Genomic DNA, 27,934 nt, shown 5'->3' with positions numbered 1-27,934 from the left:
TATGAAACCTTACAGCTAACATTGTACTTGATGGTAAAACGCTGAAGGCCTTCCCTCTAAGGTTAGGAACAGACAAGCATGTCTGCTTTTTCAACTTATATTTCACATTGTGCTAGAGATTCTAGCCAGTGGAATAATGGAAGAAAAAGAAATACAAAGTATTTCTTGTTGGTAAGGAAGAAGTAACACTATCTCTTTGTAGATGATGTGATCTTGTATAAAGAAAATCCTAAGGAATCCACTAAAAAACTAATAGTGCGAATACGTGAGTTCTAACAAGGTTGCAAGCTACAAGATCGATACATAATATACAAAAAAAAAAAAAAAAAGCCAGTGATATTCCTGCATACTACCAAAGAATACTCCAAAAACGAAATTAAGAAAACAATTTCATGTATACAGTTCTAAAAAGACCAGAACACATAGGAACAAATTTTGAAAAGCAGTGTATGACCTATATGTTGAAAACAACAAAACATCACTGAAATACATCACAGCTGACCTAAATAAATCCATGGATTATCTTTCATGGATCAGAACATTTAACAATGTTAAGAGGGCATAACTCTCCAAACTGAACTCCAGGGTCAATGCAATCCTTAACAAAATCCCAGGTGGCTTTCCACACCACCGCCCCCCACTCCACCCCCGACAGAAACTGAAAAACGTATCCTAAGATTTATACAGAAAAACATGAAATCCACAGTAGCCAAAATAATCGTCCTGATTATTCCTGATTCCAAAATTTACTACAAAACTATAGTAATCAAGACAGTGTAGTATTAGCAAAGAATAGGCATATAAATCAAAGGAATGAAATTGAGGGTCTAGAAATTAATCTTTACAGGTATGGCCAACTGATTTATTCCAAGGGGGGGCAAGACAGTTCAGTGAGGGAAAGAATGGTCAACAAATGGTGTTAGGATGAATGGAAATCTACACACGAAAGAATGAAGTTGGTCCCCTACCTCACACCATATACACAAATGAACTGAAAATGGATCAGACACCTAAATGTAGGAGCTAGAACTATAAACCTTTTAGGAGAAAACATAGGAGTGAATCCTCATGACCCTGGATTAGTCAATGCCTCCTTAGATACAACACCAAAAGCATAAATGACATAAGAAAAATAGATAAACTGGACTACATAAAAATAAAAAAAAAATTTGTGCTGCTAATGATAGCACCCAGGAACTGAAGAGATAATCTACAGAATGGGAGAATATATTTGCAAGTCATATACCTCATAAGGAATTTGCATCTTGAATATATAATGAACTCTTATAACTCAGTAATAAAAAGGCAATCCAATTTTTTTAAATGGGCAAAGCATTTCAAGGGATGTTTCTTCAAGGAAGGTATACAAATGAGCAACATGAAAAGATATTAGTTGTTAAGAAAATGAAATCAAAATCACAGTGAGGATGTGGGAGAAAGTAGAACGCTCATATATTGCTGGTGGAAACATAAAATGGAGCAGCCAATGTGGATAACAGTTTGGTATTTCCTCAAACTATTAACCACAGAGTTACCAATGACCCAGCAATCCCACTCCTGGGTATATAACCCCAGAGAATTAAAAAAATATATGTATATATACCTCCACACAAAAAATTGTGCATGAATGTTTAAAGCAAATATTATTCACAATAGGCATAAACTGGGAAGCAAAACGTTCACCAGCTGATAAATAAACAAAATGTTGTCCAGCCCCATGGTGGACTCTTTCTTGGCAACAAAAAGGAAGTGAAGAACTGACACACGCCACAACATGGATGAACCTGGAAAACATGCTACATAAGTCAATCACTAAGGTGCACATGTTACATGATTCCATTTATACGAAATGTCCAGAAAAAGCGAATCTGTGGAGACAGAAAACCGATTACCGGGGGTGGGGAATGAGGAATCCGTGTCAGTGGGAAGTGGTTTCCTATTTGGTGGAAAAAAATGTTCTAAAATTATAATGTGGAAATGGTTCCATAACTGAATATTCTAGACGACACTGAAATGTATTCCTTACGTGGATGGATTATCTGGTATCTTAATTACATCTCTCTAAAGCCGTGCCAGGGCATGAATATTTCAAATTACCTATTTCATACCTTTCTTTGGCTTCCTTGAGGGCAATTTCAAGTCTCTCCACCTTCTGGTTTCCTTCCCTTAGACAAAGCAGGAGCTGGCTCACAGTTAATTCTTCAAATTCCAAATAATTCCTGGCACCTTCTGCAAATTTGCTCCTAGATCAAAAACAGCATACAGATTAAAAGGTTTTCATCAGAAAACAAAAATGTCAAAGTATCTGTGAGTATAACTGGAACCAACTTAAAGGAACTGCTTCCCAGAACACTTTCCAAATAACTCTCATTTACAGACCAAACGCAGCTGGCCCTGCGCCCACCAGGGCCCCACTCCTCCATGCTTTCTGGGAAGCACACACTCGCTTCCTCCAAATGGCCGGTGTGCCCACAACATCAGACCACGGGGCCCACGGGACCAGAGGTGGCCCTGATTTCCAGTGCCTGGCCTTCCTAGAGAACCAGCCTCAGAGAGGACCACAGTCATACAAAGGACACAAGCAGGCCTGCTGCCTGTGACACGCAGACCACCGGCCTTTCTCCTGCTTGACGTTCTCAAGTTAAGAGAAAAAAATCATTTTTGTTTCTGATTTCAAATCATTAGAGCAGAGAAATGTAGGCACTGTTGGCATGTCAAATATTTTTCTTGATTTCAACTCTGATGAAATCAAGAAGCAGTTCATCCACAAATAAAACCAGGACCACCGCTGTGGTAACTACACCCCCCGGGTGACTGTGCCGATGCTCATGGCATCTAACCAAGTTCACGTATCTCATAAACAGTCAGGATTAAATGCCAGTTCCTGACTCCAAAGCTCAAACTCCAAACCCAGAAATCAATCTATGACTCCTTGATATAATAATAATAATAATAATAATAATAATAATAATAATGTTTATTTAATGTTTATTTTTGAGAAAAAGGGAGAGAGTGTGAGGGGGAGGGGCAGAGAGAGAGGGAGACACAGACTCCAGAACAGGCTCCAGGCTCTGAGCTGTCAGCCCAGAGCCTGATGCAGAGCTTGAATCCACAAACCATGAAATCACGACCTGAGCTGAAGTTGGATGCTTAACCCACTGAGCTACCCAGGTGCCCCACTTTCTTTTTTTTAAATGTTCATTTATTTATTTTTGAGAGAGAGAGAGAAAAAAAAGAATGAGTTGGGGAAGGGCACAGAGAGAGGAGAAGAGAGATGCCTAAGTGGGCTCTGGGCTAACAGCACAGAGTCCGGTGTGGGGCTTGAATTCACAAACTGCGAGATCATGACCTGAGCGGAAATCAAGAGTCCGATGCTTAACCGACTGAGCCCCCCAGATGCTCCCTTAATACACCTTCAAACAAGGCAAGGAAGCTGTTATTGACAAGAACTGTGGCCTGGGGGCACCTGGCTGACTCAATCAGGAGCCTGTGGCTCTTGATCTCAGGGTTTTAAGTTTGAGCCCCACATTGGGTGTAGAGATTACTTAAAAATAAAATCTTAAAAAAAAAAAAAAAAAACCTGTGGCTTAAAAGGGGAAGTGGTTTTGGCAGGTGGATATAAATGAGGAGGAAGTGGCTTGGAAATTTCAAACAGGGCTTTTTTCCTTCCCACCACGTTCAGGAAAGTCCTCCGATACTAAAAAAGCAACATGGGAGAAAGCCAAGGAATTGTTAAGTAAAAAAGGGATAACTTTCATTGATGCCAACTGCCCTGTTGGATGTAAGAATATCATCTAACATTTATTTTCTTCCTTGTGCAAGGGCTTGGTAACATAATTGGAAAAAAAAAAAACCACCACCCATTTTGACGTTTTATAAATACACTCATTAAGTTCTAGAAACAAAAGGTATTAAAAGCCTATGAGAGAAGAGATTCCTAGAGAAATTTTCAGGTAACTGTCTCTTTCAAATAGACTAACACGGCAGTAATCCGCTCACAGAGGATGAGCCAACAGCCCACTCCATGTGAATGCAAGGCGCAAGAGCCCCGATTGCCTAAGTCCTCTCCCATCTCTTCCTCCGAGCTCCCCACCCCACCCCACCCCACCCCCCCGCCACCATTTAAGATGTCTGCTTCCTGGTTATCTACTTGCAACAGGTCAATTTGAGACTCCACATGTAAGACCTCCGGAAAGTGGGTAGGACAGCGACTCAGGGCACTAACAGTCATCCCTAGAGAAGGTTACTCCCTATCAGTCACCCTGGCTTATATTTGGGACTGATCAGGGAAGAGAAAATGCTAACAACCCCCTTTATCAAGCTGGACAGCCTGGTCCAGGTCAAACTATACTGATAAATTGGGAAACAGAAGTCTTGATTAAGAGCGAGTTTGTTTTCACTTCTCATCTGATGGGAGTTGAAGCACATCTAAACAGAGAGGTGAGGGGGAGTTAGCTTACAAAGGCACCCAACGTTGTTTTGATTATCAGTCAGTTTGGGCTGCAACATATTAAGTATCATTCAAACCGAACATTCTCCAAAGGTCCTGGTATAAATTAGTAAGAATTGACTTTTGCAGCCCATCATGTTTGACCTCCCAGCAAGGGTGTCTCCGACGGCCTTAGCCCTTCTTCACCTACGTGTCAACGGAATCAGTTCTTGTGGGCCCAGGACTTGTCTTGATTTCTTTCAGTGCCACATCTGCTTCTCCTTCCTGTCAAGGCAGAAATGAAAGGGATTTGACGTGATATGTCTGCGAGAAAAATGCTTTCCCAGAAGAGAAAAAGGCAATAGGTCAAGAATTTTGATGGCATGCCACCCAAGGAATCTACCAACATTTGAATGTGAGATGGTTAAATTAGGTCACTGAAATGGAACGGAACTTTACCCTTCCCTCACCCTGCACACCCTGTCAGGATTATAAATATCTAGGGCCACGGCGTGAAGGTTGGTCTCTCATCCCGAGCAGTCAACCTGACCCCAAACACATGAAAGCTTATCTCCTCCTTCTCCTTGGCAGTTCCCTTCTTTCCCAAATAAAGGTCACACGGAGCTAGTGACGACTCCACACACCTTCCCTATACAGGCCTTTAAAATGCACGATGTCGGAACTTGCTGAAGCCACGTTGAGAAAGAGGCTGCTTTCTGTGGACAAGGCTCACACAAAGCACAAGGTTGGCTCCTATTAGAAATTCATACACACCGTGGGCCGTTTAAGGGAAGAAGAAGTCTAAGGCCCGTTAAATGATTTGAAAGACACGTATATTCCAATGAACTTGCAGGAAAAATCTTCCGAAAATGCACAAAGATAGTTAATTCTGATTGTGTGCATTCTTCCTAAATCTTAGGCAGCGTTTTCTGGTTCACAGAAACAAGGCAAGAAAAGCACATTTATGCTAAAAATAACTGTCACTATCAGATCAGTGAAGGAGCATATTATGCTAACCACGTGCCCTAAAGGAAGAAGCCTCATTTGGAAACTTCTGATATGCTCTTGGGACTTCCTGAATTTTGCCAGTTATTTGCAGAAGGTGAAAGCTGTTTGATCAAATTTGTTTCATAATCTTTGGTCATCTGCAGAAAGGGCACTCTACTCTGGCAGAGCGTGCTTTCCACTTGGTATTTTATTATTTTTTTAATGTTTATTTATTTCCTAGAGAGAGACAGACAAGACAGACAGACAGACACAAAGCGTGAGCAGGGAGGGGCAGAGAGAGAAAGGGAGTCACATGGTCCGAAGCAGGCTCCAGGCTCCAAGGTGTCGGCATGGAGCCCAACGTGGGGCTTGAACCCACGAACTGTGAGATCATGACCTGAGCCGAAGCCGGATGCTTAACCAACTTGAGCCACCCAGACACCCCTCCATTTGGTATTTGAATTCTCCTGATTTCAGCTGCCATTAGTGCACCCAAAGATTTATTTGGGAGCATGTTTGGCAAGGTTATTGAGAGTCATCTCCCCATCCTATTACTCTTTAGGGCAGCAAATGAGTTGGAAATCAGAGATAGCCGTGCATTGCACTAGTAATTCCGACACGCCCAGAAGTTTAGCCCTTTACGAGTTCCCCACTACTTATTTCCAAGGTACATTTTTCTCTCTCAGAGACACGATCTCTTTATCAGATGTACGGTTTGGCGAAGCTCAAATGCCAGTGTGTATCACAGAGGGCCTCGTCCTTAGGTGTTCTTCTCCCTCATTAATCCATCTTTTTTAGCAACGATGAAGGGGAGGCCCTTCCGTGGTTCATCTACCTGCGCTGCTCTTCGGCCAGACCACGTGCATACCCAGATGTGGCCACAACAGATGCCACTCATGTGCTCAGGAACAGGCTGGCACCTGCCACTTCACTGTGTTACTGAGCTCACTGCATTTTCGGTTCCACAGAAATGTGTCAGACACTGTGGGCTTTCAACTCTGCTCTTGGAGGCACCCGGGCAGCTGCTATTAGAAGTGGGGGCGAAGTCAAGGTCGACCCTCACCCATAACTCCAGTGGCTCTGCTCTTTTCTCCACTTCTTGTTTTTAACAAACCACAGTTCCTTGTAAGACTCGTTGGAAAAGGAAGGTTCTATTATTTTAAAGACATCAGTTTCCTGCATCGGATCATGATTCTACTCACCCAAGGCCAATGCTGACCACCCCTAAGGACCTGGCTTGAAAAAGTTGTTTTGTTTTTTTAGATCTGTCACAAAATGTCTGATTTGTCAGGACACATGGAAAGAAAAAAAAACTACCTCTTTTGTCATAAAAGGTAATCAACATTCTTCCATTGCAGCTACGATAAATCTCACGAGCATTATGTTATGCTTATAAACAGGAGCCAATTTATCTTGGCGATGGCGATGCTGAAATTCCCCCACCATCTAGGTGTCTACGTGAGGTTTTTTGTAATTTGCTTAAAACAAAATCAAAACCAGGACACTTACAGCCATCCTGATTTCAACAAAGGAGTCTTCTGAGGGGCCGCCTGAGTTCAGCTTGAGCTGTAGTTCAGACACGATGCCCAGCAGATCTGCCTTTTCAGCTTGAAGACGGGCCACCTGGGTCTTCAGCTGTTCCATTTCCTGGTCTGCTTCTGCCTTGGGGACTTTGGGGTCCCCAGTGGGGTCCTGGAAATGACGAGAAGCCAAGTGAGTCAGTGAATCAAACGAACACCTGGTCGTCAAACTCAAGTGTCCCCACACCCCACGGCAAGACAATTATGCTTTATGGTAGAAAATTGTAGCCTTTTCTTGGAGATGTATTTTTACGTAAATTTTAAAAAAGAAAAATTTACATGATTTTATTACATTCAAATAGAAAATTAAAATAACCTCATGACAAAAAGGAAAGACTTCCTCAGCATACTGGAATAAATAATCTGATATGAAGATAACCAGTCAGACTTCGACGATGGTAAACTTGTAAGTTGTAGTCCAAAAATCTCAGGAAATAAGGGCATCAACCTCTTATCTTTTTTTCTTCCTACAAATGCAGAACCCCCCACGCCCCCATACTTGTCATGTATAGTTAGAAGCCAAAGCATCAAGACGTTTCATTACTTGACACATAAATGGCCAAAGACAACAAAAGTTCCAAAATTCTCCGGGGCATGCAGGCCGGCTGCTATAATACACTACATTGGTGTTTTCAGGTTGCTAAAAGTAAGCCTGGTGAGAAATAAAAACTTGAAAATTCAGAGGCTGCTACCAAAGGTAAAAAAAATTAACTTCTGGCCTATATACACATTAGTAATACATATTCACCTTTCACTAATATCAAGTATGTGCTGCTTTCCTCTTGTTGTAATTATTGCACGTGGCATAAGAGAGAGACCCTGTTTAGATGCAATGCTTGCACTTGGGAGTAAGGAAAACAGATTTCAGTTCACACCCTGCTAATCGCTGTGTGTGTGGCCATGAGTGCATTCACTTAATGTCTTGGCCTCTTTTGGCCTCTTTTGGTTTTCTTTTTCTTGGGTTAGAAAGGAAGATGGTGGCACCAAATGGTTTCGTTGGTCTCTTCCAGCTGTGACCTTGTAGACCTCTCTGGTTTCCTCCTCAGGAAACCTTCATTGCTTCTATACACATGGGACCACCAGAAATACATACCTGAGATCATCAGAGATTTACAACACATCAGAAAGTTCTCTCTCTCTCTCACACACACACACACACACACACACCCCATGTCTCTAATAGATTTCCTAAGGAACTGTAAACCGACCCAGAGGCTCTGAGTGGAACCAAGAAAGCACCAGAAAGAATACGTACGGATGATAAACCAGCTGGTCCAAGAAATAGTAGAAAGTGGAAGGAAATGGATTAATATGCAACAAGAGAGTGCCCCTCACACCAGTGAGATCATGCTGTTCCTTCCCCAGGGGCCTTCCCTTGCCATGAAACCACCACAGGCCCGAGAGAAAAGAACTCATGGTGAACCTGAGGAGTCAGGCATGCAAGGAATGGTTACCAGCCTGTGCATCCTGTCTCGGTCATGACCCGTCCCAAAGAAACATAAATGTGCAGGGACAGAAACAATCAAAGGAGAGGCACTCTTGGCCTGGGACCAGGAGGTAAGCAGGTGAGGGTGAGGCCACGCCCTATTCGGAATCTTCGCATTTTCCTGTTGGACCCGTCTGAGGACATCTTCTAAATGGATTTTTAAAACAATCTTGGCATAAAGGGTAGGAAACAGAGTTTTAACCAAGTGTCTGAGGACAAGGGATATAAAGCCACAATTCTGGAATCTCAGACTGTCAGGTTAATTTCCTTTTTTGCAACGGTGAGGATCTCTTCACTATCCTTGGGCAATTCGGAATCTACTTATTTGGCTGTAAAACCTTGTAAAATAACATGTTAAATCTCTTCATTTTACTAATGAGACCCTTTCCATTCCCTTCCTGGACTAGAATGTGCACATTTTATTCTCTCTGATCAACCCCAACTCCATCATTTGTTAACGTCTTTTATTACTGTTGAGTGCCTGCCATTGACTTTCACGCAACACAATGACTCTACATCTTGTGTGCTTGTATCACGTCTCCATCACGCTGTCCTGGAAATCTGCCCAGGTGAACATGCCATTTCATAATCCTAGAAGAAACATCCATCTAATGACCTCTGCCTCACAATCTGTAGAATTAAAAGTTAAAAAGTTCTCTGTACCGATGACTATAATTTATGATTCCATGAAATTGGACAGAATAATTAATACCTCAGCCTCACCCTGACAATCAGAAGGCAGATCTCCAAAGGAAATTCCCTACTCCCCTTTCCTTGTGTGGTATAGAACACGTGAGAGGCTCTGGTGGCTAGAGGGGACTCCCTGGAGAACCAGCAGCGAGGATGGGTCAGCAAGAGTGAGAAAAGTCAGAGGCTTTGAGGGCTTTAAGTCAGGAAAATGAGAGCCTAAATTTTACAAATCACCTCAACTGGTCCATGAAAAAAAAAACAGCAAAGAGGAGGCAGGGAAGCAATAGGCAGGCCTGGGAGGCGTATTTTGGGGGGAAAAGCTGATGACCAAGGGTTTTAAAGAGCTGTAAGTATCTCTGTCCAAGCACCCAAGTCCTGTGTCCCAAGGACTCACTTCTGAGTCTTGCTTATAGCTTGTTTTATCTGATCTTCTGCATTGCAAGAAGCTGTCCAGAGCTCCAGCTCTGTTCTCAACTTCTTCCAATAGTGGGACGTTTTAGGAAAACCCATAGGCAGACTATTTCAAGCCAAGTGCTTCTGGAAGCTTCTTCCTGAGCTCCAGTGCAATAGTCCCCAGCAGGCTGATGCCAGCTGTCAGCTCACATCCCAAAGACCAAGGAGGAAAACAGTGCAAGATGTTTTCTTCCAGAGAGTAGAAAATACATTCATATATCCCACCAGGTGATCATGTCTTCAGAGCATTCTACCTCGAAAATATTTTGACACTGAGAGACTTCCCCCAAAGTAGTGACTTAATGCTCTTTGAACTGTAAGACAAGTTCAAGCATCAGATGTGAAGAGTCTTATCAGCAATGAATCGTTTCCCATACACACATAAGTTTATGAAAGCAGAATGTCCACGCTGTCCCATGAGCAGGGATTGAGGAGTAAAGCACTGACCTAAACCACAATATTTCTCTCAACAGCTCTTCATTCTTTAGATTATCCAGCTTGTCCTCTTCTCATTACTTTCTTTCCTTTATCTTTCTTTCTTTGCACTCTTTACCCAAGAAATCAGAGGTCAATGGAGCTCAAGGTATCTCAAGGAAATCACTGATGCCTCAATTCCATCCTCCCTGAGCCAAACCAGTGCTCCATCCTTCTGAGGGCTGCTAAGTTCAAGGTTGGGGAGAAAGTGACGAGCAGATGTCCATCCTAATGAACAATGTCCAGTGAGCCTTAGAATACGGGCAGACGCTTCAAGTGTGTTCTGACACAACCTGTTTTCTTCCACTTGCATCTTTAACATCCACTCCTAGCTGTGGGCACTTTTCTCCGGTTCTCTGGGTCGATGAAAATGTAGCAACCCTACAGCCTCCTGCCACAACATGATGTGTCGCACCATTTTCCAAAAGTAAATGTAAAATGTAAATTGAGGAATCTCTATGGTAGACTGGGGGGAAGGACAAGATCGGTAAGCAAAACTTCCCAGTCATAGATTTTGTTTTTTTAATGCTTATTTATTTTTGAGAGAGAGAGGGAGAACGCCGAACGTGCGCAGGGGAGGGGCAGAGAGAGAGAGGGAGACACAGAACCTGAAGGCGGCTCCAGGCTCCGAGCTGTCAGCACAGATGCAGGGCTTGAACTCACAAACCATGAGATCATGACGTGAGCCAAAGTCGGACGCTTAACCAACTGTGCCACCCAGGTACCCCCCGAATCATAGATTTTTTTAAATGCAATTTTATATCAAAGACAGAAACTAAAAGCTACCCCTTGGGTGGTTCTAGGCAGAGGTTATCTGCACCGTCTACAATGAATACAAAATACTGATTTATAACTACAACCTTCTTTTGACTATAATCACTATGGTCAAAGCTGTACAAACTTCCTTGCCCCAACAGAAATCATACACGACCCTTGAAGTTGCAACCAACCTTCTCAGCAAGAACAGTATTTTCTTTCTTTTTATTTATTTTTTTCAAATGTTTATTTATTTTGAGAGAGAGAGTCCCAAGCAGGCTCCACACCGTCAGCGTGGAACCTGACGTGGGGCTCAACCCCATGATTCCTGGGATCATGACCTGAGCTGAATCAAGAGTTGTATGCCCAACTGCCTGAGCCATCCAGGTGCCCCAATTTTTTCAAGATGATACAAAACACTTGTCTAGATGGGACGCCTGGGTGGCTCAGTCGGTTGAGGGTCCAACTTTGACTCAGGTCATGATCTCGCTGTGATTTCGAGCCCCACGTCGGGCTCTGTGCTGACAGCTTGGAGCCTGGAGCCTGCTTCGGATTCTGTGTCTCCCTCTCTCTCTGCCCCTCCCCCGCTCATGCTCTGTCTGTCTGTCTCTCTCTGTCAAAAATAAATAAACATTTTTAAAAAATTAAAAACAAAACAGAACTTGTCTAGCCTAAACCGTAAAAAGTTTGATCTAGAAGTCTAGATGAGTAAGATTCCACTCTAAATGTAACTAAAAGAAAATAAAATCGTAACAGATCAGTCTGCTCACTCACCTCAAGGGGCCTTTCTGTTTTCCCTTTTAGTTTTCTGAGTTCTTCCTTCAATTTTTCATTTTCATGACTCAAAGCCACGAGACGCTCTTTGGCTTCCTTGCTCTGTATCTCAAAAAATAGGCGTTCTTCCTTCTGTTTCTCTGTCCAGGCTGAAAGCTCTTCAAATCGCCCTTTCATAGCCTGATTATTCAGCTTCATGGCTTCTGTAGGGGGTTCAGAGTGAGAGTGTCGCGCATCAGACTTGACTGGATGAATCCCACCTCCCTCTGGACTGCCCTCACCCTGTAGCTCGGAATCCAAAGAAGCCGTACTTGGCCTGGGCCCCAGGCTCAGCAGCAAAAAGACTGCAGCAAGGTGAGTGGGTTTTGTTTCCAGATAGGACGAGGGGGTCTAATGTTGTTTCTCGTCCTCCAAAGACTCCAGAAAACAAAGCTGGTTTGGGTGCCTCTGCTACAGCCCACGTGGTAGGGCACAGCCTCCAACACCGGTCCTGCCAGAAGCCACGGCCTGAGACACTGGGATGCTCTCTGTGAACAAGGCCATGTTTAGGACTAACTCTGGAATAATAGCAGCGTTTCTCCCTGTTTCCTTCTAAACGGGCTAAATGTCACTGTGCCGTTTCCCTGAGGTACGTAAGTGCTTTTTATTCTTACCTGCATCCCGAGGTAAACATTGGCAGCAATGTTAGCCTTACCAAAAGCTAAACTCTGGGCTCTCTCTCCAGGTAGTGCAACGGAGAGAAGGGAGCTCACCATCAAGGCTTTTCGCAAAGAGAGGCGGTTCACGAAGGCCCAGGGTGGATGGAGAACACGGGGGCCGGCGGCCGCTCACCTTTGAGCTGATGGTTCTCGGTCAGGAGCTCCTTCATCTGCTGTAGCAGTTCCTCTGGTGTGAACGTGTCCAGATTTGGGTGGGCCAGGTTGGGGGGTCCATTTCCTGTGGTCTCACTGGGGCTGTCCCCCTTTTCAGTCAGGCAGCTAAGTGGTTGGTGGGACATGGCAGAAGGACCTACGGAAAAGTCACAGGCTGAAAACAGAGCTGTCTTCCCTCTGCGAGGGGTCCCCATGAGCCCCGCAAATCCACCGGCAATTGCTGGTGAGTTTTCCAAAAGGTGCCTACTTCCCCTCCAATTGGATTTTGGACATTTTTGATTCTTCCTTTAAAAAAATTTTTTTTAATGTTTATTTTTGAGAGAGACAAGGGGGGGAGAGGGAAAGGGGGAGAGGGAGAGGGAGGGAGAGGGAGGGAGAGAGAGAGAGAGAGAGAGAACAAGTGGGGGAGAGGCAGAGAGAGAGGGAGACACAGAATCCGAAGCAGGCTCCAGGCTCTGAGCTGTCGGCACAGAGCCCAACATGGGGCTTGAACTCACGAACCGTGAGATCATGACCTGAGCCGAAGTAGGACACTCAACTGACTGAGCCATCCAGGCGCCCCTGATTTTTCTTTTTAAACAAAACATGTCTGTGCTAGCTTCAGTATGTATGCATGTACATGTGCGTCCATGTGAGTGGGGGCAGCGAGGAGCTGCGACATGAGGAAGAAAAGAAAAGCATGACAATGTGATAATTAGGACGGAGGGATTCATGAAGGCTTTAAACATGTATTTGTAGACATGGGTAAAGTATCATTAAATTGGTTTTCCCAAGCAAATCTTTGAAGTTCAAATCTCTCTGCTGTGGGTGAACTGCACAGAAAGTGAATTATATGTCAATAAAGCTGTTTAAAAAATCTCTAGGGGCGCCTGTCTCTCTGTCTCTCAATAATAAGTAAACGTTAAAAAAAAATTTTTTTTTTAAATCTCTGTATTTCAGCTCTTATATTTTTGGCTAAGAGAAAAGGAAGAACTAATGCATTCTAGATGCTTCCTACATGCTGAATCACTGCACCAGACACGTCAGTTTCTAATCCTCACTCAAACTCAGCTAGATGGCTATTTTGCAGGAGACAGAGCTGAGTTTGCAGAGGATTTATAGCTCGTCCAAGGTCACGTAAGAAGAGGTGTGACCGGGCGTTAGTGATGATTCCAAAACCCAGCCCTGGAATACAATAAAGATGCTACTGAATATTTAGGCTTCAGTGTTCAACAGTTCTGCAAAGCACACTTACAAGATGAAGAGATCCTGCTTACTGACGGCATGTTCTGAGAATATTTTAAGCACACCACTTTATTTTGTAGAGGGGTCAATGTGGTCATAAATAAGACAGACGAGTGTATCCCAAGTCCATTTATACATGTCCTGCCACCTGGGCAAACAGAAGAATCTCTTCTAACAACTGGCTACATGCTATAGGCAAATGTTTTCTTTTTGGGGCTTCGTGAAGATGATGATAAGTCTTTTCACGACAACCACAGAGTCACCAAGCTGGTCAGTGGAAGGCGCAGAAGGCTACGCGTGCTCCCTCTGATACATCACTGGCTCAGGACATCTACGTATGCTCACGGTGACCACATGTTAAAATGCAACCAGACACAGGTGCCTCTTCCCCATCCCAACAGGAGGCAAGGCCTGGGACTCTCTGGGGGCCCCCTGAACCCGAGAGCCTGGCGACTTGTTTTTGGTCTGAAGGAAGCCGCACGCAGGACAGCAGGCCCTGACTCCTCCCCTGTGCGGCCAGCTTGAGGAGAGGCCTTCTCATGAAACGCTTTAATGAGGATAGGGATTTATGAAGTGAAAAACACTGACGAAGCAGGCTGCTCAACCGTGAGCCTTTAGAAGGTATCTATGGTTCATGTAGCCTAATACATTTACAAGAGAGGTGTGCCCTTGGCCTTCGGTGACTGGAACAGACTGCTTTCGTTTTCCCCAATAATTTGGACAAAAACAATTTGGAGAATGTCAGTTTCTGGCTTTCCATAGCATTCATTGTTGCACAGTATGAGGTCAGAGCTAACGCTTAATAAACATGGATTTTCCCAAATAGCCGAGGAATACTAAAATTCTAGGTAAGAGACCTAAAGATACAATCCTCACAATGTGTACCATCTAGTTGCCAATGTTCAATTTGCTCAGCTCTTCAGTGATTATACTTTGCAAAAGTAAATGAGGGGCGCCTGGGCAGCTCAGCCAGCTTTTGACTTCAGCTCAGGTCATGATCTCACGGCTCGTGAGTTCGAGCCCCACAATCGGGCTGTCTGCTGTCAGCAAAGAGCCCACTTAGGATCCCGTCTCCCTCTCTCTCTCTCTCTGCCCCTCCCGCCTCGTGTGTGTGCATGCTCTCTCTCAAAAATAAATAAACACTTGAGAAAAAAAAAAAGTAAATGGAAACATTTCACGGATGTTTTTTAAGAAGCCCCCAGGCAGTTCTCTAGAGATGTGCTTGGTTTCATTTTACTGTATACACATTTCTCCTTCATGGTTTTTCCAAGAGAGAGGAAAGGGGAGAGAAAAGGAGTGAAGAGGGGAAGGGCAGGCAGGGGAGAGGAGAAGAGAAAGATTTTCCCTTGAAAATTATTCAGGTATTTTTCCTCCTCGACTTTCTTTACACCCCTCCCAAGGCTTTAAACACAGCTCTTATAAAGTTAAAACTGGTTGTGGCTCGTCTAACTTTTTCAGGTTGCCCAGATTTTCTAAGGACATGAAGGGAAAAAGCAGGCTCATGCTAAGGAGGACGGCAGAAAAAACACTGGGTACCTGAAACAGATGTGTGACCTCTTATGATGATTTACTGACCTGTCTGGCAAATGATGGTCATTTCAGTTGCTTTCAGCCGTCAAACACCAGGAAAAGTACTCTTGAGTTTCTATGAAGATCGGAATCCAACCCTACCATCCAATACCCCAGCACCCTCGCGGCCATGCCACCCTCTTTCACTGATACATAGGCCTGTCCTAATCACAGCAAGCTCTTCATTATCCAGCGTTGTAGGAGAGACTTGGTCATTCAAATGTCATGGTAAATAAGTTAGCATATATGCCAAACATAAGCATGTACATACTCGTTACCAAATTTTTACTAAAAGCAATTTAATCGCTTTTCAGGGATTCAAAGAGTACCCTATGATTTTAGAGTATTTTGGGAGCATTGTTATGAGTTTAGAAGTACACTGCCTATGTGAAATGTCTATTGCTAGAATACCTGTTAGAGAAATCTGAATTTTCTAAGTCTTTAACACCACCTGATGCTGCATTCAATTGAACACAGAGACGCATTATAACTTCTTGCACACATCTTCAAAGGTTATAGAAATTGGAACTAAGCCATTTGTTCCAAGTTTCTATCTAGTAACAGATTTTCTTTCTGTTTTTTTTTTAACAGAATTTCCCATAAAAATCCAAATAATCTGGATCTAAAAGGTGTCATTTCTATTTTTCTTTTTCATTTTGTTTTAAAAAAAATTTAACGTTTATTTATTTTTGAGACAGAGAGAGACAGAGCACGAACAGGGGAGGGTCAGAGAGAGGGAGACACAGAATCCAAAACAGGCTCCAGGCTCTGAGCTGTCAGCACAGCCCGACGCGGGGCTCGAACTCACGGACCTCGAGATCATGACCTGAGCCGAAGTAGACTGCTTAACCAACTGAGCCACCCAGGCGCCCCTCTTTTTCATTTTGAATGTAACTTCTATGTCCAACAATGGGCCTTGAACTTGTGACCCCAAGGTCAAGAGTTGCATTTTCTACCAAATGGGCCAGCCAGACACCACTGAAACATGTGTCTTTTTCCTTCTTTCTTTCTTTCTTTCTTTCTTTCTTTCTTTCTGTGAGTGGGGGTGATGGGAGGAGTTGAGGGAGAGAGGGAGAGGGAGAGGGATGGGGAGAGGGGGAGAGAGAGAGAGAGAGAGAGAGAGAGAGAGAGAGAGAGAGAGAGAGAGAGAATCCTAATTGGCTCCAGGCCTAGTGCAGAGCTCAACACGGGGCTCAATCTCATGATCCTGAGATCATGACCTGAGCTGAAATCAAGAGTCAGATGCTTAACCGACTGAACCATCCAGGGGTCATTTCTTTTCTTTTCTTTTCTTTTTTTTTTAATATAACTTATTGTCAAGTTGGCTAACATACAGTGGATACAGTGTGCTCTTGGCTCTGGGGGTAGATTCCCATGATTCATCATTTACATACGACACCCAGTGCTCATCCCAACAAGTGCCCTCTTCAATGCCCATCACCCATTTTTCCCTCTCCCTGGCACCCCCATCAATTCTCAGTTTGTTTTCTGTATTTAAGAGTCTCCTATGGTTTGCCTCCATCCCTCTCAGTTTGTAACTATTTTCTGAAATGTGTCATTTCTAAGCAAAGGTGGTATTTAACGACAGAAGGGCAAATGAATTTAGCATGGGATCTGTCAAGATTCCACCCATGAGGAAGAAGGCGAACTACCTGGACGGTGGAAGTTCAAAGGCAAAATCTCCTAGATTTTCCAAGATCTGGTATTTGAATTCTTAAATATATTATCATTTTTAATTCCAGAGGTCAAGTAATTATAGCAATGACTTGACTTTGTGGGCATGATGGGCACGAGCTTAAATTTCATTTACGAGTTGGCTTTACAAATGATCCAGTCCAGACATTCAATGCAAGAATGTCTTGTTTGATTTCCATGGAAGACGGTCATATAGAGCAATCTTGAAAGACTTCAATGACAGAAAATACGTGCAATGACTTTAGCAGGCAACTGCCTGTTCTATTACAGGATGGTTTGTATCATCAGAAACTCATTTTGTATCGGGCACAAATCTGCCTTGTACTGTCCACCCACTGGACGTTGGGCCAGTGAGCATAATACAGAATAAGTCCAGGCCCTTACCCCGGTATGTCTGATGTTCCAAAGTTGCTTAATAAGCATTCATAGGTTCAACCCCTACATGGATAAATTAATTTTAAAACAGTGAAAATCTTATTTCTTGACCAGAGACAATAGGTGGCTATCGGCAAATTCTGGTTTGGGATCACAAAGGACTAAGAACCCACGACTGCATCAACCAGAACCATCATCATCCTGGGAAAAGAATTCAAAGTATGTATCCTATCAAGGGGGAAAAAGAAGCTTCACATTTTCTGCCAGAAATGGTATTCTGATTTTGGAATTTGCTGACATACAGAAAATGGAAATAACCTCATCACGTAAGGCAGGGCCGTGGGAGTCATTCTTGTTTCTCCATTCCCTCTTATCCCGAGTCTAATGGGTCACCAAGTCCTGGCACTTGTTACCTCCTCCCCGTCCCTGCTAGCTTAGGTCCAGCCCTTCTTGCTTGTCTCAATTACAGCAATGGTGTGCTCCACAGAGTATGGGATTTTTGTCTATTGGGTCCACCACTGTGTCCCCAGCACCTAGAAAACCTGCTGAAGAGTCTCCTACATGGTCTGACTTCTGTCTTTCCACCGCAGGTCCGCCACCTCCCCAGTTTCTTACCCCGCATGAAGCCACCGTCCTGCTTAAAACCCTTCCCATTCAACACAGAGTTCCAGCTCCCAAGTGGGAAAAACTCGGCCTTCCAGAGTCTGGCCCTCACTCACCCACCGGTATCATCTCCTGTCACCATGCCACTCGCACCCAAGGCACACTGAACAGCTCACAGTTCCCTGCCTTCTTCTGCTTCTCTGCCCTTATCTCTGTTCTCCCCTCTCCACAAAATGTGTGGTCCCACTTTTGCCCTGGCAAATACCCACCAGACAGTTCGATGTCCAGTTGAAATAGACGTCCTGTGAAAAACAAACTTTTCTTTCCTCTAAGTACTCAGTAGCACTTGGCCCTGGCCTTGGCCTGCAAAATCCTATAATCATCCCTCGCCAGTCTATCTTCCATCAAACTTCCGCGAAGGTCTCCATGTTATTCTTCCTTGGGAGCAGCACACAGCAGGCGCTCAGCAAATGTTTGTTGAAATGAAATGAAAATACAGTGTAACGAAGTATTTTAAGGACTAACACTTACAAGACACTTTCTGCTATGTAGGTGACAAACCCAGCATGTGAGTACTATGACTTTTTCTACAGTTCCGTGGCACTCATTTCCAGATTCTTGAACTTGACTTTTAAAACTCGTTTTGAAAATTAGTACTGTTTCTTCTATCATCCCCAAAGGTATCTGGATATCATTTGGGAATATACATTCTATTATTCAACCCTCATATGCGTGTGAAAATGAAAACCTTTAAAATAGTATTTTCCTCTGAGCGAAATACATTTCACTTTTTAAAAACAGACTGCAGTTTCTTCATTTTCATTTGGATTCACTAATCCCATAGATGCCAAACAACATCTCAAATAGTTCAAGTCTCTATAAAATACAGAAAAAGCTGGGCTTGGAGAAAAAAATACCCATTTTCCCTACTTAAGAGAGAGGGTTCTGTAGGAAAGTAATACAAAAGCCAGTTCTTTTCAAGAGTTAAGTTGGGTGTTTTTTTTTTTTGTTGTTGCTTTTTTTGGTACTTAAAGTAAGTTTCCTTTTTTTCCCTTTTTTTTTAGTATTTATTTATTTATTATTATTTAATTTACATCCAAGTGAGTCAGCATATAGTGCAATAATGATTTCAGGAGTAGAATCCAGTGATTCATCCCCTACATATAACACCCAGTGCTCCTCCCAACGAGTGCCCTACTGGATGCCCATGACCCATCTAACCCACCCCCCACCCAAAACCCCTCCAGCAACCCTCAGTTTGTTCTCTGTATTTAAGAGTCTCTTCTGGCTTGTCCCCCTCACTGTTTTTATATTATTTTTGATTCCCTTCCCTTCAAGAATAAAGTTTTTGTTTTTTTTGGAAGGATTAATTGGATTCCATAGCACAATGTACAACCTGAGATCGGTTACCAAAAAAAAAAAAAAAAAGAAAAGAAAAGAAAAAGGGCTATTTTTATAATGTTGCACATAATATACAAAGAACCACTAAAACTGGCCCAGGAGAAAAACAGAAAACATTCAACCGGAAGATTCCAGTCACTGTCCTGTCTCTCCAGGCCATATTTAAAGTTCACTTACCTTGTTCATTTCAGGGCAGTTCCTAGCCTTAGCCTCTGCTCCAAGATCTCTCCTCCTCAGTACAAACCAGGCATCTCCTGGGAAGTAGCCAGGATTCCCTAGCTCTTCTCTCCCTCCCCAAAGAGCAGGGGGAGGGAGGGGGGGGGGTGGTTCTCCTGTTAATAGTGCTGCCTTGCTTAACCAGATCTGAGGCTTTTCAGGTCCTAGCACCACCTTACTGGTCTACGGCTCTGTTTTCCATTTCATCCTTCAACAAGTTCTGTGGCATACATTTCCATACAACAGTTTTCCCGGGAAAGGACGCCAGACCAGAATCTGGGTTTCGTTTTCTCTTTGCGGTGTTTTACTCCTCCTCCAGCTTATGCTTTTCCGACGGTAAGAACTATTCTTTGGGGTTCTCAGCCTCAACTAGTATTCATAGCTATGTGTGTTTATACACACAAACGCATAACATACACACATGCTCTCCTGGACACAACGGCTGTTCAGGAGTCCCACTGCCTTAGAGACAGGTCACTTGTTCCTTAGTGTTCCTGGGCTATCTCATAAAGCTAGGTTAGTTTTTGTTTCTCAAAGGTGTACCTTTAACCGCTTCCCATATATTGAGGAACTGGCTGGCTGATCATTCCCAACCTGCGGGAGGATGTCATCCTTAAACCATCTCCGTGACCTACAGAGGAAGTCACCTGCGGCCAGCAGGGCCGGTAAAAAAAGGGGAGGGCGCTTTGCGATGGCCGCCCCGCAGCCCTTTCCCACCAGGTCAGGTTCCGCCCAGGCCTGGAAACCCTCCCAGGAGAGGGGACGCCCCACCCCTCGCCACCCACACCCCCACAGGCTCGGGGTCGCACGGAAGGGGGCCGCGGAAACAGCTTCCAGGGCGGAAAGGGGGTCGCCGCCTCGCCGAGCCCCTGCCCGCCCCCTGCCCCCACTCACCCAGCGCCGGCGCTCCGGACTCTCTCGGGGTCACTCCTTCCTCGGCATCGTGCCCGCAGGGGGAGGGCTCCGGACCCGGATGCAGACGCCGACCGGGGCACCGGCCGGGGGCGGCGGCGGGCGCTCGGGGAGCCTCAGGCCGACTTGCTGCCTCGCGACACCGCCCAGCGCCGCTCAGCTGACCGCGCGCCGGCCTCCTCGCCTCCGCCGGGAATTTCCCGGGCCCCGCCCCCGAATCCCCGCCCCCCGCCGCCGCGCCCCCCCCACAGGCCACGCCCCTCCCCTCCTCTGCGCGCGTCCCGGGTGGGCAGACTCCGAGCCCAGCAGCTCGCGTAGGTCGAGGCCCCCGCCCCGGGAAATGAGGGTTACCCTCGTCAGGGGACTGCCGTGACCCGCGGCGCTCATTTAAACAAATTAAAGGAAGTGTGTGGGGGCAGTCTTCTGCGCTGGAGTCGCAGGGGCTCGACCGAAAAAGGAGGACGATCCCAGGCATCCTTGGATGGAAGTCTCGATCTCTATTTAAAAGCTTTACATCTAGATATAGTTAACTGAGCATGCTTGACTTTCCATCCGGCTTTGCCCTTAAAATAGACCTTTAATTAAAGACACAAAGCCTGCAGGGTGCTTCTTGGGCCCTTTGTTCCCAGGGAAGAGGCCAACTGTTGACGCCTGGATGAATCAGGTGTGCCAAGGCAGGTGGGATTACTGGATGACCTGGACTGTTTGGGGAAGTAGAAGTATTGATTTACTGTACCGGAGGAGGGAAGATACCTCCGGATTAGATAGAATTAAAAGGGAGGAAACAAGACGAGGAAGGAGGAAGGACCACAATAATTTGCAACCTAAGCACCGAAAGAAGGGTTGAGCAAGGACGCAGACGCAAGACCCCGAAGGCAGCTGACAGCGAGGTCAAGGTGGTGCAGCCGGTGACCCCGCAACGGGACCCCTATGCAAGACAAGAAAACAGAAATGGGAGAGGGGGAGGAAGGGAAAGGGGAGGGTCTGAGAGCAGGTTTGTGCCAAAGATCAGAAAGGACTTAAAATACCAGACATATACCCTAATCTGTAACTCTTGACCCCAGAAGAAGTCTGAGGTTTTATTCTCTGAACTGCAAAATATCAGGCACTAACCCTAACCCTACCCCCTAACCAAGACAAAAACAAAACAAAACAAAACAAAACAAAACAAAACAAAACAAAACAAAACGGGGGAAGAGCTCATACGGGGGAAGAGCAAGTAGCAATGAAAAGGCTGACGCTGCCCAACAGGAATACGGCAGCATGTGGTTGTGAGTCCAAACTGCCTACTGGTTGGAAGGAAATGGGGGCGGGGAATCCTGATCCTAACGGGAAAAGGCAGACGCGCCCTCTCCTGGCATCTCGGAAGAATTCTGTTTCACTTTCTAGACCGCCGGCTCGTCAGGCTCCGCCTGCCGGATCTTTGACATCAATCACCCTTGAGTTAACCTCCAGAACTGGGCAGAGGGGGGTAGCGTGTCAGTACCCGCCCCCACACGCAATTCCCGCGTGTCCCTCCTGCGTCTGTTAGGGGTGCCTGGGGTGAGTCACACTCCCTTTGGGTTTCTTTCTACTATTTTAAACCATATTAAGGTGAGATAAAAGGAGTATTCGAGAATTTGGGGGCGGGGAGGTGCGGGAGGAAGGTCGTACACAGGCTGCACTCGGCTGGGGAGTAGGAAGGTTAGAGTTGAGTTTCTGGTAGAGAAAGTGGTCGAGGTGGTTTTCTCAGCAATGAAGAAAGGGGCCTTTGAAGCATTGAGCACCCCTACTACTTCTTAGCTGTGTGACCTTGGACAAGTTACTTCATCTTGCTGTGCCACATTCTCTTTATCTGTAAAATCCAGAAAGTTCTGAGGAGCAAAAGCCTTTCAGTTTGCAGGAGATCCGCGTTCACACCACCTTCTCTTCCTCCTCCTCCGCCTCCTCCTCCCCCTCCTCCCCCTCCTCCTCCCCCTCCTCCTTCTCCTTCTTCATGTTTATTTAATTTTGAGAGAGAGAGAGAGAGAGAGAGAGAGAGAACACAAGGGGAGGAGGGGCAGAGAGAGGAAGAGGGAAAATCCCAAGCAAGCTCCACGCTGCCAGTGCAGAGCCAGATGCTGGGCTAGAACTCACAAACTGTGAGGTCATCACCTGAGTTGAAATCAAGAGTTGTACACTTAACCGACTGAGCCACCCAGGCGCCCTGCTTCAGACCTTCTTGGGGAGTTATGTGGCAGAAATTACACACTTTGTAATACATTAACTGTATCATCTTTCTGAAATCCAAAAATCTCTGAATTCTGAAACCGGGGCTTGCTCCAGAGGCTTTGCGTAAGGACTTTAGATCTACAGCGACGACTGCCTAAGGCCGTTGTGAGGATTAAAGGCTAAAACGTGTGAAACTAACCCTGGTGCACAATGCCAGCTGCTGTTATGTTGCTGGTGTTGCTGGTGTTAGAGCCCTCTCTGTTTCTGAGCCCGAGTCCAGGGTGGTGCTTCCTTCCTCTCACCCTTCCGTGAGTAGATAGAATCTAAGTGTAGATAAGAAGACTAAAATTATGACACGCTTTTAGCTGTTCACTGATGTGGTCTTGTGGTAGGTGAGCGCAAAGCACTGGGGCAGGATATTTAGTGAGATATTCATTTGTTTCATGCTTTCTGTGTTCCCTCCACCCCCCCACCCCTGCCCCCACTCTGTTTGTAGAAGGCAGCTCATCCCTTTGTGGTTCCTGGTTCCTACCTCGAGGACATTTGCAGGATTCTTGGATAAACAGCCTTTCTTCTTGTCTTTTGAGAAAGCCCAATGTCAGTAAATACATGATCGACCCCAGGTGTCCTGGAGGGGAGGGGAGAGAGGCCAGGTGGTGTGTGTTAAAGCAAAATGAACAAAACTTTTAGTTTCGAAGAAGAAGAAGAAGAAGAAGAAGAAGAAGAAGGGGAAGAAGAAGAAGAAGAGGGGTGCCTGGGTGGCTCAGTTGGTTAAGCATCTGACTGAGCCAGCTCATGATCTCACAGTTGTGAGATCGAGTCCCACATTGGGCTCTGTACTGACAGTGCGGAGCCTGCTTGGGAGTCTCTCTCTCCCCCCTCAAAAATACATAAAAAATAGTTTTTTAAAAAAAGGAAAAGAGGGGCGCCTGGGTGGCGCAGTCGGTTAAGCGTCCGACTTCAGCCAGGTCACGATCTCGCGGTCCGTGAGTTCGAGCCCCTCGTCAGGCTCTGGGCTGATGGCTCGGAGCCTGGAGCCTGTTTCCGATTCTGTGTCTCCCTCTCTCTCTGCCCCTCCCCCATTCATGCTCTGTCTCTCTCTGTCCCAAAAATAAATAAAAAACGTTGAAAAAAAAATTAAAAAAAAAAAAGGAAAAGAGTTTTATGTGAGCGCAAGTGAGGACAGCTGCTCTGGATAAATAGTCCTCACAAAGAGGAGAGTGCTCTGGAGAAAGAATGAGAATGTTTGATGCAGAGTTATATATGTTGTTTACATCAAGGGTTGCAATTCACCATGACCTAAGACATTTCAGAAAATTACAAACTTTATCTTATGTTTTAGTATGTACAAGGTTGTGGGCATCAGAGGCATGGGAACTCAGGGGGATTCTTATTCTTATCTCTAGAAATGTTTCTTTTAGGTTATTTACTAATGAAGCAGACGCATAGTGTGTGATCGCAGCAGAAATAGTGCCCCTGTTTTGAAGTTTGGTTAAATCATTCTCACTTTGGTGAGAGTTAAAAACAGGAAGGCAAACCATAAGAGACTCTTAACTACAGAGAACAAACTGAGGGCTGCTGGAGGGGAGGTGGGTGGGGGATGGGCTAAATGGGTGATGGGCATTAAGGAGGGCACTTGTCGGGATAAGCATGGGGTTATATGCAAGTGAGGAATCACTGAATTCTACTCCTGAAACCATTATTACACTATATGTTAACTAACTTGAATATAAATAAATTAACAACAAAAAAATATAACTTCCCTGAGAGCCCAGGAGCAGAGCCCACAGCATGAAGAGTTGAAATTTTCTTTATCAGGTGGGAGGCTTTCACAGCAGTTGGACCAAAGTGTGACTCCCCCAAAGTGGAAGAAGTGTAGAGGTTGGTGGCCTCAGGGGCATCAGGCTCAAGGCTCAGACCCTTTGCCTGTTGATGATACTGTGATTGAACATCCTGAATACGGAGAAGTTATTCTGCTTTAAGGTGACGAAAGGAAAAGCATTTGTCAGTTTCTCTTGGAGGCTGGCGGTGTCACAGAGAAACAGCTTCACTGATTCTAAAGTTAAGAATTTCTTGAATAATTTTGTTCTCTGAACCCAGTTTGGCTGCCTTGTGAAATGATTCTCTGCAGTAAACAAACTTTTCATTTATTTCATCATAAAAACTTCCATTCACATCTGCGTGCTTATGGGAAACATAGGGTAGGTGGGCTAGTAACATGTAAGAAAATTGCAGTAAGATAGTAAACAAAACCCTCTATCATCATAATGTGTTTCCAGTGGAAAGTATTTTGAGTGTTTATTTCTTTAATTTTCAGTTTATTATTGTTCACTTGATGAAATGTTTTTGTGCTAAACCATGGATGTTGCAGCTTAACAAAAAAGAAAAATCTAAGAAAAAAAACCCCCAACTATACTATAGACCTGCCTGTACTATGATTCCATCTATATGAAACGTCCAGAATGCAGAAAGCGGGCCTGTGGTTGCCTGGGGTTGGGAATGGCTTTGACTGCCAGTGAGTTCAAAGGGATTTTGGGGGGTGATGAAAATATTCTAAAACTGGATTGTAACGATTATCACACACTCTATTGGCATAATTGAAATCATTTTTTAATAATTTTTTAACGTTTATTTATTTTTGCGAGACAGAGAAAAACAGAGCACAAGCAGGAGAGGGTCAGAGGGAGACACAGAATCCGAAGCAGGCTCCAGGCTCTGAGCTGTCAGCACAGAGCCCTACGTAGGGCTCGAACCCACAAACCGTGTGAGATCATGACCTGAGCTGAAGTCGGACGCTTAACCGACTGAGCCACCCAGGCACCCAGCATAATTAAAATCACTGAACTTACAATGGGTGAATTTTATAGCGTGTAAATTATACCTCAGTAGGGCTGCAAAGCAACACCAGAAAGCACACTGGAGCCTGAAATAAATAAGCATGATGTCTGATAAAAGGGTTACACCCCTTCCTCTGTTGGGCCTGCTGTGTAGTGACCGTGGCAGTCAACTACTCCGTAGCTGAGCCGGATCTGGGCTTTGTTTAAACTCCAGTTAGATTCGGCTCACCATTGGCTCCAAATATTCCGGGGATGGCTTCCTCAGTGAAGTTCAACAGCATGACCGCGTGACCCAGCAATTTAAGGCCTAGAAACACCCCAAAGCATTGCAGACAGGGGCTCAGGCAAAGGGCATGTATTTCCTCTTACAGATATCTGCCATTGCAGCACCTGCCGGTGGGAGTGAGGTGGGTAGTCAAGGCTTCCATCAGAATGAGGCTCTGGAATCAGAGTCTAACCTGCCACCGGGTTGTGAGCCAAGTACCCCGCGTGCCAGGAGCCGTGACTTTGCTTTAGGAAAAGCCAGAGCGCAGCGTGTGTGGTCTGTTTTTAATTCCTCTCCTTTGTCCCATGTCTCTAAATCTTGAAACTGCAGACTTTGGGAAGGAGTCATTGTTTATGTTTTAGGTGCTCATCGGCCCTCTGTGAGTATTTAATAAGAATACCATAGTAACACTACTACTTATTAATTACTTCCTGTCCCAATCCGTTATGTCTACACAGAAGCCATCTTAGACCCTGTCACCGTTCCTATCAAGATTAAACATTAAGAGCACAGATTAAACATTAAGTTCTTATTTCATGTTTTGCTTTAGAACTGTTAAGAATTCCCGGAATAAAATTTTCTATTAAAGTACTTATTTGAGCCAGTGATTTGGGAACAGTAAGACACCACAGCTCTTTGTCAGGGTCTGAAGAGCATTGCCATTGTCTTAGTTGTGTGTGTGAAGGAGGGAGAAATGGCCTGGGGGGGGGGGGTCTCATTTTCCTTTTTTTTTTTTAATTTTTTTTTTTAACGTTTATTTATTTTTGAGACAGAGAGAGACAGAGCATGAACAGGGGAGGAGCAGAGAGAGAGGGAGACACAGAATCTGAAACAGGCTCCAGGCTCTGAGCTGTCAGCACAGAGCCCGACGCGGGGCTTGAACTCACGGACCGTGAGATCATGACCTGAGCCAAAGTCGGACGCTTAACTGACCAAGCCACCTAGGCGCCCCGGGGGTCTCATTTTCTAGTAGTTTCTTGCTTCTGATGAAGCCCATATGATTTTGTCTTTTTTCCTTTGTTATGCCCAGAATTCGTGATCCCCAAAGACCACTAGGGAGCCGAGTCTGATGCAAAAGCAAAGAGCCTTTATTCGAGCTAGCTTGAGCTCAATCCCCTACCTGCACCGACGCAGCGGTGAGATACCAGGGAAAGAGCGAGTTTCAAAAGGACAAAGGTTTTATTGGGGCCTGGGGGCAGTTGGTGAGGTAATGGCTATGGCCTCAGCCGATTGGCTGGGGAGGGGTCCTGGGGAAGGGTCTGGCAGGTGAGGGAGGGTTTACTCAAGGGGAGGAGGTGTGGTCAAGGTGAAGGACACAGAACAAGATGGAGTCGAGGGGAGGAGGTGTGGTCAAGGTGAAGGACACAGAACAAGATGGAGTCGACTGGCGTAGGCCCGCCCTTTCACCTTCTCACTTTTTGTTTTCCAAAATGAAATTTCTTACTTCTCAGATGTGCATGGTGGAGAAGGGGACACAGCCCTAAGCAACAGGCTACCTAGGCCTGACCTGAGAACACATGAAGTGAGGTAGAGAGGCCGGGACAGGTGATCTCTTAGCTTCTTCCTTCCACTGAAATGTGGCATTCTTTCTGGTTCATTATATTTGGCATTCTAGCTTAGTAGATGCCAAAGCAACTTAATTTCAGTTTAGACTTCTTTCTATTTACTTATCTATTTATTTATTTAAAATTTATTTTTTAAATTTACATCCAAGTTAGTTAGCATATAGTGCAACAATGATTTCAGGGGTAGATTCCCTAATGCCCCTTACCCATTTAGCCCATCTCCCCTCCCACAACCCCTCCAGTAACTGTTCTCCATATTTAAGAGTCTCTTATGTATTATCCTCCTCCCTATTTTTATATTATTTTTGCTTCCCTCCCCTTATGTTCATCTGTTTTGTATCTTAAGTTCCTCGTATGAGTGAAGTCATAAGATATTTGTCTTTCTCTGATTGACTAATTTCACTTAGCATAATACCCTCCAGTTCCATCCATGTAGTTGCAAATGGCAAGATTTCATTGTTTTTGATTGCCGAGTAATACTCCATTGTATGTATATACCACATCTCCTTTATCCATTCATCCATCGATGGACATTTGGGCTCTTCCCATACTTTGGCTATTGTCGATAGTGCTGCTGTAAA

General features: G+C 44.8%; 1 protein-coding gene and 1 long non-coding RNA gene across 9 annotated transcripts in view; one reads left to right on the top strand and one right to left on the bottom strand.

Moving 5' to 3' along the window:
* The window catches only part of OPTN (optineurin), a 39,266-nt gene extending 18,574 nt beyond the window's left edge, over positions 1-20,692 (bottom strand). For 3 of the 8 annotated variants that reach the window (XM_043562401.1, XM_043562404.1, XM_043562405.1), the window contains exons 1-6: positions 20,479-20,685; positions 12,461-12,637; positions 11,630-11,832; positions 6,926-7,108; positions 4,641-4,714; positions 2,109-2,243 (exon numbers count right to left, since the gene is read on the bottom strand). In XM_043562401.1, coding sequence (XP_043418336.1) covers positions 2,109-2,243; positions 4,641-4,714; positions 6,926-7,108; positions 11,630-11,832; positions 12,461-12,626 — 761 coding nt within the window. In that variant the 5' untranslated portion in view covers positions 12,627-12,637; positions 20,479-20,685. Of the gene's footprint in view, positions 1-2,108; positions 2,244-4,640; positions 4,715-6,925; positions 7,109-11,629; positions 11,833-12,460; positions 12,638-18,236; positions 18,529-19,545; positions 19,677-20,127; positions 20,225-20,478 lie in introns of those variants that run through there. The other 5 variants (XM_043562397.1, XM_043562403.1, XM_043562400.1 and 2 more) reach the window with 5 other exon arrangements.
* A 1,163-nt stretch (positions 20,693-21,855) lies between these two features.
* LOC122472644 overlaps positions 21,856-27,934 on the top strand; it is a 45,864-nt gene continuing 39,785 nt past the window's right edge. The window contains exons 1-2 of the long non-coding RNA XR_006294488.1: positions 21,856-22,038; positions 24,505-24,669. This is a non-coding gene — a long non-coding RNA (uncharacterized LOC122472644). The remainder of the gene's footprint in view (positions 22,039-24,504; positions 24,670-27,934) is intronic.

This window comes from Prionailurus bengalensis, chromosome B4, assembly GCF_016509475.1.
Source record: "Prionailurus bengalensis isolate Pbe53 chromosome B4, Fcat_Pben_1.1_paternal_pri, whole genome shotgun sequence".
Classification (NCBI taxonomy): Eukaryota; Metazoa; Chordata; class Mammalia; order Carnivora; family Felidae; genus Prionailurus; species Prionailurus bengalensis.
The sequence above is the reverse complement of the archived record's forward strand: the minus strand, read 5'-3'. Positions and strand labels throughout refer to the sequence as shown.